Source organism: Marmota flaviventris, chromosome 3 (genome assembly GCF_047511675.1).
Source record: "Marmota flaviventris isolate mMarFla1 chromosome 3, mMarFla1.hap1, whole genome shotgun sequence".
Lineage (NCBI taxonomy): Eukaryota > Metazoa > Chordata > Mammalia > Rodentia > Sciuridae > Marmota > Marmota flaviventris.
Genome location: NC_092500.1, coordinates 81592923 through 81605568, shown reverse-complemented (window position 1 = coordinate 81605568; position 12646 = coordinate 81592923). Strand labels below are relative to the sequence as shown.

The following is a 12646-nucleotide window of genomic DNA, read 5'->3' as shown; positions in this document are numbered from 1 at the left end:
CTCCTGCCTCAGCCTCTCAAGCTGATAAGATTACAGGTGTGTACCATGGAACCAAACAGATAAAGCCATTTGTAAACAAAAACCTTCAGATCTAGATGGCACCTATCAGCTCATATTATATCAGATTATTTTGTGATAAACTCACCCCAATGCTTCTGTTCAAATGAGATTAAATAAACACACACATTAATAGAAAGGACTAACATGTGCATAAATATGTTGAAGTCAACAAGCAATCAGGAAGGTAAGGAAGAGACATCATACTGTGTTACTGAGACACTGAAGACCATCCTATTAGGAAGAGGATAAAAGATCAAAGTAAGCCATGAGCCTGCACAGTACTGGAGAGGAAGTCAGACATGCTCAGTAGCCTAGTCAGTAAGCATGTGGAGTGACAGCCTTCTGATACCCAGGTAAATATATCACTACCTCTGATTCCAGCCATTTTCACCTTGTAAATTTCAATTTCTGATTTTTAAAAAATTTTAAGTTTAGAGCTATATTCTAAAACCACCACCATTATTACTATTATTACTATTATCATTGTCCGGCCCATTACCCACATGCTTAGAGTTTACCTTAATAAAACAAAAGATGCAAAAGGATACTCATCACACTGCCAACCTTTATGTGGACAGTGAGTAAAAATCTAACATCAGTGATCATGGCCGAGAGCTGCTCCTAAGACCAAAAGTCACCACTACTAATCCCAGACATGCCTCTGGGATTGTGCATATGCCATTAAATTACATCTTTAGAGAACGCTGCTTTTCCCAAAGCATATTATATAATATGTATCTTGGGAAATGCCTTATCAAGCAAAAAAAAAAAAAAAAAAAAAAAAACTTTAAAAAATGCTGTGTCTGTCCGAGTTTCCTTCTTAAAGATTCATAAGACATATCAGCACATTACAGCTTCTTGTAATAAAAGAACTATCTTTGCTTAATTAAGCAAATCATAAATTTATTTGGCCATATAACCCTTTCCAATCCCTATCTCTTTATACTCTACAAACATCTCCTAGAACCAGTATTTCCAGAAAGACACTCTGGGAAACACATAGAATTAATTGTGATGAATATTATGCTTCCCAAAGTTTAAAAACCCTAATTATTCACCTCTAGGAAAAGGTGACAACAGGAAAAGACCTGAATATTAAGAAGGGAAGGGTTCTAATTTTTTTTTGGTTCCCAGGGACTGAATCCAGAGGGGCTTACCCAGAGTCACATCTCCAGCCCCCACCCTTTTTTTGGGAGGACAGGGTCTCCCTAAATCACAAGAGCCTTGCTTAGTTGCTGACTGCCCTCAAACTTGGGATCCTCCTTCTTTAGACGCCCAAGCTGCTGGGATTACAGGCTTGTACAACTATACCCAGCAAGAAAGGGTTTCTTAAAATCACAAAGCCACCTGATCAATGGTGTTCCACTTACTTAAGGAGATTCCCAAGATTGAAGAGAGCGCGGTTGTGTTGCGGGTGGAGCTGGAGAGCTCTCTGATAGTACATCTTTGCCTCTGCGGTGTCTCTCGTCAGCGTTCCAAGGTTGTTCAGGGCGCTTGCGTGCCGTGGATACAATCTGAAAAAGTGGAAATAGGAAACCATGACTCCTAAGTTGGGCAGGCACAGTTTGCTTCTTTCCCCTCAGGTAAGCCACAACCCCAATGAAACATTGCATTCTTTTATTTTAATGGTGAGTCTGTGTCAAATCTTCATGGTCAAAGATTTTTTGCAGCTGAAGGCTCCTAAGTATGGAAGGGGAGCACATATTCGAAACACAGAGGAATAGACAAATAACTCCCAGATAGACAAAGAATAAACAGTATGCTAATCTAGCAGGAATAAATAAATTTTAGTCCTTCAGAAGCCTATAGTCACTTTCAACTTCCTTGGCTCAGGTGCTGAGTTTCCGGCTGGTGGCACTGCTGACCAGCTGCCTCGGCAGTGCCTGCTGTTTGCACAGATGTGGGAGTCCTGTAGGGAGGGATCTTCATAAACATCTCTGGGTTGGAGTGTAAGCAAGACTACTGGGGCTGAGAAAGGATGCTGCATAAAATCTCCCCATAAAAACAAACTCCACACTGAATCAAATTGTGAAATATGATATATCAAGAACTATGTAATGTTTTGAACAGCCAACAATAAAAAATTAAAAAAAAAACAAACTCCAAAGTGACTCTCTGTCTTGACATTCTTTTTCCATTTTCATTCATTTCCTTTCTCCTACTACAATTTGGTTCCAACTGGCTTGAGAGAGTTCTTGGGGTGAAACTCTAGAGCACTTAAAAACATTTAAACATCAAAAAAATTAAATAATGTACAATTAAGTGAAAACCATCATCCTAATGTGCAAAAGTTAACGCCAAGAGAGTGGGAAGTAGATCAGTAGACCAAATTCATGCTGATTAAGGAAGGGAATCAAGGTACTTAATTTCAGAATTATAAATCATTATTAATTCTAAATTTATTAATTTCAGAATTATAAAGAAGCCAAGTCAGTGCAGAATCCAGTGGCTTCTGATACATTTGGAGTAGACATAAGTTAGAAGCCTAATAGGTTTATTCCATCGCTGTCACTAGAGTGTTCTGAATAAGCCTGTGGAGTAGGCTTAAATGTAGAAAAGCTGAGAAAATGCCCTTGTAATAAAACTAGGATCTGTACTTGCCAATTTTCTTGATAGTTAAATGCCACTCTGGCCTCCCTGCTCTGTACCTACTAAGGAGATCAATTTAATTTGGGGACAGAAGGGGCCCTTATTAAAATGTGAAGGAAGGCAAGTTAAATAGTTTTTTTTTTCTCTTTGCTCAACTTGGAGATTCCTGTTTATTTGACACCTCCCTACTCCTTATAGAGCAGCTATGAACATCTTTTAGAACTAGTACTCCTAGGAAGGACACTGTGTCAGGCTTCTCTAGGCTGACAAGGGATAAGGGAAAGAATCAGTTCAAATACATCTTCTTAAAGCTTGAAATCCCTAATTATTCACACTGGCTCTGGAGGCTGTTGGAGAAATAGAGTTAGTCAGGCCAAAGAAAAACACTGAGCCAGCATGTGGGCTCCTGGTGGCTTCTCTCTGGGCACATTTAATTAGCACAACAAACTTTAGGGGCCCTGATACCAGAGGCTGAGCACTCAGCCTCAGATCCTGGAGACAAGTGCCTGGCACTCTCTCTGAGATCCCATCAGAGGGGATCAGAGCTATAATCAAAGTCAGAAGAAGCACCAGGCTCTGGAAAGGACCCTGGGAAATCTGTGTGCAATGATTTCCTTGGAATTGACTGCAAAACACATCATGGCCAGAACTCAAATTCTTCCCAAGAAACTTTTGTTTCTGTTTGTTTTTGATGTTGAGCAAAATATTTTGACTTCTGAAAGATTTAAGGGGTGTCTGGTGGGTATGGTGAGAGCAATTTCCATGCTTCTCATTTCTTCTGTGAAAGCAATAATAGTCTATTGGGGACATGTGTCCTCCTTTAACTTAGAAAAGGTAATTTCATAAGGCTTTCTCTTTCCCTGATTTGTTTAGGCTTTGGAGCCTTCAAATAAATGTCTGAGGTGAAAACACTAAGGAAAAGGACAGCCTAAATTCCCTAAGAGCTTCCATGATGGCTCACCTATGTACTAAGGCACCTGCTTGCTCTGCCAAGCAGCTGGCCCTCTCCAGATGGTTCTCAGCCCATCTCCACGGACTTCACATTCACTCAGGATCCCACTGCTATGAAAATGAGTAGCTATGTACATTCAAAGTTCAGTGACTACAGAAATGACTTACTTTCTTTTCTAAACAGAAACAGAATACAAGGCACAGAACTCTCGAAATCAAAGCAAGTGTTGAAAAGTGAAGTAAGGACAAGAGAGGCATTATGAAGTCTTTAATATGCCTTGTGCTCTAAGAATGGGTCTGCAGCTCAGAAACCTGAGGCTTAGGAGAAGAGGTCTTCATGCCCAGCTAGAGTCAGGGAAGAGGCTGCATGTAACAGAGCCCACCTCCTCCAGAAGGACACTGCTACTACTCTTTAGTCAGTCACTGTGAGCACCAGTGATAGACTTCTAACTGGAAAAGGTATAGACACTGTTTATTCATGGTAATAGCACTGTCTGCTAGTAATATCCTTTCACTATCTAATTAGGTTCACCTAGTCACAGCAAGCATTGCATTATTTATGAAACAAAGCAGAATTTCATTAAAAGGATTCTTCACAGGTCAGGAAAAATTATCTAGAAAATTAGATGTAGATTTTTTTTTAAACTACAAATTCCAGTGCTATTTACTGCAGAGCTGTGCAAGGACAAATTTTATTTTATGTGTTTACTTTTCAAATAAATTCGTGTTTGAATTAGCTTGGGTCTAATGCAATCCTGAGATCTCCAGGAGGGGAATTTTCTGTTGGAAAGATGAATAATTTAAGCAATGTCTATGTTGCTACATTGACTGTCAGAATAAATTAAGTCCTTCTTGACTTACTTCTACAGGTATGTTTTACAAAAGTCCTGTTGGAGATTATTCCCATTCCCACCCACAAAAAATTCAAGATTCACTGAATTGGAGCAGAGTAGTGATTTTTCAGGTTGATTTTTTAAAGACCAGCATGAATATTCACTGGATTTTCTTTTGCACAGTCTTAGTTCATTCTTTTGGATTGTTTACGGGGATTATCTGGCTACTTCTTTGTTATTATTACTTCAATAAATTAAACTTAAGATTTTATTATAGAGAAACCATGTTATGTTGTCATATACTTCTGGGGTATGGAGAAGTTTATTTTTTCCCCCTTTGAAAAGATACATAGAGATCTGGTTCTAGGAGCTGAAGAGAACTTTTTCAAGTGTTGGGTAATTCTGATTCCTGAGAAACAACAGCCACTTAAGCATTTAAGGGGTTCTAAATTTTTATCAAGTGGTATTTCCTGAAGCAGAATTAATAAAGTATAGGTAGTCAGGACATGATTCTCCTCCATTCCCCCAGTCATATTATCTCTGAAGAACGAACTTCAACAACATGTTAATAGGATATAGCCACTGGGAGGGAGCAGTGCCTCAGTCAAAAATGGAAGGCAAGGATGAGTTAATGGGACTTTCCATTTGAAAGGACTTTCTCATAAGTTGTTGTATTTTAACCTTCAAAATTCTGTAAGCTTACTCTACTCTTTTACAGTAATAATATTAGATTATAATTTTTGAGTAAATATTAGATTATAATTTTTAAAAAAATATGTCTCAGAAACACTGTGTTCTTAAATGTCAAGAAGGTGAATGGTCCCTGTATATCTATTTACTTTTTTCCTAATGATACACGAGTCATGCAACCTTCTGTAAACAAATATATTGCTACAAGTTAGAGCTTCCATTTGGAATAATTTCTACTTTTTGTTTTTTTTTTTTGTCCAATTATATGAAATAGTTCTCAGTGATAGAAGTGAAATAAACTCAGCCCTCAGGAAGTTGGCCACAGAGATTCTTATGCATTGGGAAAAAATTGTGTACTGCTATACAAAATAGTCATGGCATCTCTAAAAGCACAGTTTTATGGAAAATATTTAGAATTAACAATACTCAGAAAGTGTGTAAGACTGGGCTCTCTGGTTTAGTGTTTTAAAATTTTAACCTTAACTAAAGATCCACAGAAGATGTATGTATATGACTAAAGTTTGGCTTTATATTTTATTTCAGTCATTTAAATTTACAATCTGTTTCAAAGTTAGGGATGCTGTGAATTTTTCACTGTTTGAATGGCCTGGAAGGCATTTCATTGTTCAAATAATATTGAATCATGTGCTACAGTCTGCAATTTCCTTTCAGAGTATACACACCCTGATTTATTTGTCTGATTTTCATTCCACCCATTAATTTATTTGAGGTTAACTATGCTAAGGTCAGATGTTTATTTTCTATTTCCTGTTGAGGAAAAAAAGAATCCAAAAGAAAAACATGACTAGGAAAAAAATCCAACCAGAAAATCTAAATTTCACTGGACTAAAATATACACAGATTAAATTTTTCAGAAGTTGACAGCATATTTTCAACTGTATTAGTCTCTCATATATTGTAAGTTTCTTCATGTGATAAAATTCAAATCATTGTGTCACTAAATTGCACATAGGTAAGATGAATCATTTTAGTGGTCTACTTCTTTAATTGTTTGAAACTGCCATTAACGCTTAGCAAATATTATCTACCCATTCTCCCTTCAATGTATTCCTTCTGATCCACTAAAGACAGCCTTGGGGATAAAACCTCAAATGCAATTTAGAGAAACAGGACACATTCTCCAACGAGGGGCCACCTAATTTGTCTGACCTCTCCCAAGGGATGACCTCTAAGATTGATCCGGAAGAACTCCACCCTGTTGATTTTCCAAGACCAAGTAGCGTAAAACCGTGGCTTTCGGATGTCCTCAGGAAATGAGTCATTTTAAATGGCTGAATTTTCCTGATTCCTGAGAACTTACCTCTAGTGATTGGGAAATTTACTGGGCAAAACCATTCTCTACTCTTTTAAATAGAAATGGTGAATGAAGTAATCAGCCTTTCTCAGAGGCGTGGTGGTGACTGTGGCAGGATGGATAGGAAGCTGCCTTGCTGGAGTGGAAAAACAACTAAAGGGGAGTCAGAAGCCTGGGGTGACTTTCTAGCTGTGCCTGTGCTTTAGTTGATTTCTCTATAAAAATAAGGGTAATAACATACTGACCTCTGTGAACAAATGGTTTCTACTGAACAAATGAAATGGTGGATATAAAATATCCATTATCACACCTGTTACACTACATACATTTTCTGCTTTGGGGCCAAATGCAGGATCTACGGGTGGCTTGATTTGGCTCCTCCCATAGCCCTACAGAGCCCATGCCAGGTGGAGCAGCCAGCTTTCCTTCCTGCCTATGGATTTTTCATCTTCCAAACAAAACATCATTCTCCTCTCTGCTGCCGATGGCCTTCGACTTGCTCCCATCTGTCAAGATAACATCCATTATTTCTTCATTGCTAACCCAGTGAACACTCAATCCATCTTATACCCATCGGTTTCTCCTATACCGTGGGTCTTCAGATGTGAAGGTCAAGTAACCCTTCATTCTGAGAAGGCAGGAAAGTTCTGTGTCAACTCCAAAGCCTGTCAGTCCTTCATCATCTGAAGCAAATGATCCCCATAGGCAGCAGAGCAATTTTCCCCAAGCTTTTCCAATATGCTCAACACCAAATGGAATTCCAGACACGTGCAATTTAAAAACATCCAAGGTCATAAGGAGACTCAAAGTCCTGTGTGGTTCCTGAGTGACAGATCAATGTGCCCCTGGGATCCTCATTGTAATAACACTTCCTAGCATGAGTGCACTGGTTGATGGATTAACTTAGAGAAGACACAATAGTGGGCAGGATAAGAATGTCCGTATTCCTAATCAATACCTGCCAGCCAAGGACATCAGGAGAGAAAGGGAGGACAGATGGCACATATTCTGAATATCCACATTAAAAACTGGGGGTAGTCATTGGCATATAACAGGCAGGAACGAGGGACATTTGATACCTTGCAATGCATAGGACAGACCTGTATAACGCAGAAATGTTCCAACTCACAAGTGGATAGTTCTCTCATGGAGAAACAATGCTTGTGGAGCTGTCTTCTGATGTAAAGGTCCTGTGATGGAGGCCACAGACATTTACGAAGTACCTACAATAAGCCAGGTCCTCTGCTGAGGGTCCACAGTAATAAAGGGGAAAGAGTCCTTGCTCTAAAGAAAAGACCCAAGAAGCCAACTGCCTTTAACGTGTTGCCATGAGAGCAGACAGAGCAGAAAGAGGGGAGACAAGCTGAGAGGAGCACATGGAAGAAACAAATGAGCAGGGCCCACAGCACTTGCCAGGTTTCCAGAGCAGACAAGGCTTTCCTGGAGGGACAGTTTTGGGTGGAGACAGGTCACCAGGACAGAGGGGCAAAAGCAGCAGGAGGAAGGAAGGTGCTCCAAAGAGGAAAGGCAAAAGCACAGAGAACTGGGCCAATGAAAACATTTCACTCTGACTACAGCACAGAATGGAAAGGAGAAAAATAAAGGGCAAGGACGAGGTTCTGGAGAGAAGACAGGTTGAGAGTGAAGAGCCGAGGGGCGGGGGGTTGTGGAAATGGTCAGCAGTCTGCTGGGCGGCTGGCTGTGGGAACTGGCTCATGGTGAAGTGGTAGATGGGAGACACCAGTCAAAGCTCTTTTTTCTTTCTTAGAAGGAAAGCAAAGGTTGAGAAGAAAAGAAGGCCCACTGATGGTGGGGAGGGGCAAGGAACTGCTGTATTGAGTGCCTGGTAGTCAGAGAGGAATCTAAAGAAATAGCAGAAAAATCATCACGGCATGGTGCCATCATGTTAAAATACAAGATGCTAAAAAAAAAAAAAAAAGACTAATTTAAGGGTAGGGAGTGAACAACAGTGTCCATTGGATTTATCTGCTTGGAGGTAGCTGGTGACCTTGGAGAGAGCACTTTCAAGAGTGGGGTGGGAGTTGGGTAAGGAGAGGAATGTAAGGATGGGATGTAATGTGACTTTTTGGGAAATGTTGCCACTTGAAAAGTGGGAAGGAGACAAGAAAGAAGAAAGACTGAATGGCAGGCGAGGGGAAGGAGAAATACAGAGAGGCTTGTGTATATGTTTATTTAGAGATATCAGCAACTTAAATTATACTGTTATATTGTTTGCATGTACAAATATGTAACAACAAATCCCACCATTATGTACAACATAAAGTATCAAAAAATATAACAGTAAATAAAGAGGGCAGCAAATAAAGTGTGTTTAAGTATGAGTGGGAAAGTACACATAGATGGTGAAGAAGCAAAGGGTTCTAAGGAAAGGATTACAAATTAAATCTCTGAATAGTTGGAAATGATGGAATCCTGAGCTCAAAAGGAGGAGTCAGCCTTAGGGGAGAAAAAAATCAAAAGCAGAGCAGAGAGAGAGACAGACTTACTGTGGGGAACCTGGCTCACTTTCCGGCAGAGGCCAGCAGGCTGGAGACACAGGGAAGAGCCCGGCAGTCTGGGTCTGCTGGCAGAATTACCCCTCCTTTGGAGGAGGTCAGTCCTTTCTTGTTAGTCTCCACCCACATAATGGAGAGTAATCTACTTTCCTCAAAGTCTACTTATTCAAATGAGAATCTCATCTAAAAAAATACCTTCACAGAAACATCTAGAATAATGTTTGACTAGATATCATGGCCTGGGTAAATTAACAAACGAAATCAACCATTGCAAGTCCACCACTCATCCATGGGGCACCCAGAAAAAGGAAAATATAGATCTGAGAGTAGACAAGTGTTTGGTAGAAGTAATTCAGGATCTTCTACTATTGATGATTTTTAGTTTTTAGATCACAGTAATCTTAAAAATTTATCAAGTAACTCAGATATTTTAAAAACACAAATGTTCATGGGTAGCTTCATATTATTCAGCAAATATTTGCAAAATGCCACATTTCTGGCACTGTCCTTCTTGGTAAGAATAAGGATAAAGATTTCATCTCTCGTGGGGTTCACCTTGTAGGGATAACACACAGCACATTAATAGGTAAGTAGGCAGAGGGTCATAAACGGAAATATATGAAACAAAGGGGAGTTCATAACCCACTTGAATCAAAGTGTGGAATATGATATGTCAAGAAATTTGTAATGTTTTGAACAACCCACAATAAAAAATTAAAAAAATAAAAAAATAAAAAAAAAGGGGGGAATACAGTATGTTTGAGGCACTTATACTTTTAAGTAGGGTGGTCAGGGAAGGTGATAGGAAGATGAAACTTGTGAAAGAAGAAAGGGAGGCAGCCACTTGGATATGGGGCAGAGTGGTTTGGGAAGAAGGAACTGCCAACCAGACACAGGAACATGACCTGACTGGCATGTGCCTGGGGCCAACATGGGAGCTGAGGGGACATAAAGGGTAGTAGGAAGCAGGTGGTGGGAAGTTAGGGATCAGACACTGCAGGACATAGAGAAGGCTGTGAGTCAGGTGGGAGCCGCTGCTAGCAATGGAACCTCTCCATGCCCACTATGTTGAGAGGAGACTGAGGGCAGGAGACCAGTTAGGAGAATATCCAGTATTTTAGATGAGAGTTGACACCCTTTTTATTTTCTATTTTGAGACAGGATCATGCTAGGCTGGCTTTGAACTCATGATCCTCCTGCCTCCACCTACTGAGCTGTTTACATATCGTTTTAAGCATTTTATATAAATTATCTTATGATACTCCAACCCTATGGGGGCAGAGAGCATCACTATTCTCATTTTAAAGAAAATCTAAATCATATACAGGTTAAATTGACATATTTACTCATATAAGTTGAGCATTCCTATTCCCAAACTAGGAAATCTGAAATCCAAAACACTTCTGGTCTCAAACATTTGGATAATGGATACTCATCCTACATAAGAGGTTATAAATTAAGCCTATGTACTGGATGCTGTCTTGTGCCAGCCAGATGCCCACTTCAGCTTAGAGGCACTTATTCCCCCAGGTGCCAGAAGAGTTGTCTGCTGATAGCTTTCAGCTCAGTTCTTCTCTGGGCACTGATCTTGGCCCCAGAGAGCAGCTGTCGCCGAGCCTGCGCTTGCATCCTGGGCACAGGGCCTGGCTGATAAAAGGCTGTAAAATTCATCTCTGGCCTCCATTCATGACAACTCTGAGGGGCTATCCTGGCTCCTGGGCTCCCCATGGGATCAACAGAGGCCTCTGCTGCAAGTGCATCTCAACCCCCCAATCTGCCCCCCCATCCTTGGTGCCTCCCTGGCCTCCTTCCCTGTTGTTTCTGAAAACATTCTTAGTAAACTTCCTGTCTGAAAATCTCTGCCTTGGAACCTATATCATGAGGAACCGTACCTAAGCAAGTTACGTGGAAAAAAAAAAAAAGATACATGACAGAAAAAACAGTCAGCCAGAAAGCGTGAAACGTTTTAGACGAGGTTTCATTTTGAAGTTCAGTTCATAGCATGGCTACAAAGTGATTAGAATTCTATTTTTCCTACATAATGGTTAATTTCTTCAATTTAATGAATAAACCTGTCAAATTTAATTAACGCAAATATATACACATACATACTAAGAATGTAATTTCAACAAGAGGAAAAAAATAGTTTTAAGCACTTATTTGTGATATTGGAAAGCAAGTCTATACTTTTATAAATGGAAAACAAAACAAAACAAAAAACCCACCAGCTCAAAAAAATCCATCTCTATTTGTTAAAACTGGCTAACAAATGTTACCGGAATTTTAATTCTTTCCAGAAATACACAGCAGCTGGTATCCAAAGCCACTTGTAGTCAGAAGAGAGTTATTTTAAATATTCATTCAAAATAGGCTGTGCAAAGAAGGATTTTTTAAAACACCCTTTGACTCCCGATTTTAAAAACATATTCAAACCCCACCAGCTTTATACAACATTTTTTAAAAGAATTAAAGCAATATACCTAACACATCAGGGAATAGTGGTTAATTAGACATGGTAGATCTCTTTAGACCCTAATGATAATGGCATTTTTCAATACTCATTCCTTTATTATTTCCAGTTTCCACACACACTTATCTTAGTCTAATGGAATCTCCTTGTAGAATTCCAGTTATCCATCCAGGAAAGAATACAAAAGAATTAGATCAATAAGCACTATTAGCATGACAAGTCTCTATTTTATACACTTAAACACATTCTAGTCAGAAAGATTTTAGTTTTATCCTTTCCCATGTGTCAGCCAATCAAATAGTGAGTGGAGATTTCTTTTGTACAGAAGCATTAAGAGCACAAAAGAAAATTTAGTTCTGCCGCCATATGAATGAATATGTAACAACAAATCTCACCATTACATATAATTGTAATGTGCCAATGAAATATCAAAAATAAAAATAAGAAAGGGAACAATAATTTAAAAATTTTAGCTATGCCAATGGAAGATACTCTGGTCAGAACTTTGAACACCTTTGGAAACAGTTCTTTCTTGGCTTTTGGATTTTTTGTTTAAAACATCAGTTATGGATACGATAACTGCTTAGGTATGGACAAGGCAACACTCTAGTGGTCCCATGGTTGCTCCAGCACACCCAAGCCACCGTTAGGATAGGTAATGTATCCCCAACAGCATTTCTGGGGTGGTGGTGCCAGTGAAATCTTAATTGTATATTTCACATTGAAAACATTCTTGTGAAAAGAATTTCACTGCTGCCTGGGTGACTGAGAATCACAGCCCTTTTATGAGACTACAATACTGCACATCTGCTGCTCACCCACCTGGGATACATCAGCAAACCTGGGTGTGGCAGGGGCTTACTGAACTGGGGTAGGGGGGAGAGGGCATTTGAGTGAGCCAATGTTCTGTGGAACATGTGACAGTTTCCTGCGGACCGTGGACAGGACTTTCTGATGTGTTGGACAAAGGCAAACTTTATTCTCCATCCCTGGGTTCTTGATAACCAACCTATTTTAACCAACCAGTAATTGAATCATGCAGGGAAATGAAATGGTTGATGAAAAACAGATTACATGACTCTGTCACCTATAGTAAAAACTCCGAGAACAGTGTGTTAATTGTGTCATCAGATTTCCAGATGTTCTCTATTCCCTAAAATATATAAGTGGATATTTACAACTTAGCAAACTTTCTCTGAGAGTCTGGGCCTTCAGCTCCCAT

The 12646-nt window shown here is 39.5% G+C and overlaps 1 protein-coding gene across 1 annotated transcript in view; it reads right to left on the bottom strand.

Moving 5' to 3' along the window:
• The window catches only part of Tmtc1 (transmembrane O-mannosyltransferase targeting cadherins 1), a 267820-nt gene that overhangs the window by 54048 nt on the left and 201126 nt on the right, over window positions 1–12646 (bottom strand). Inside the window, exon 12 of the mRNA XM_071610020.1 lies at window positions 1431–1574. Coding sequence (XP_071466121.1) covers window positions 1431–1574 — 144 coding nt within the window. The remainder of the gene's footprint in view (window positions 1–1430; window positions 1575–12646) is intronic.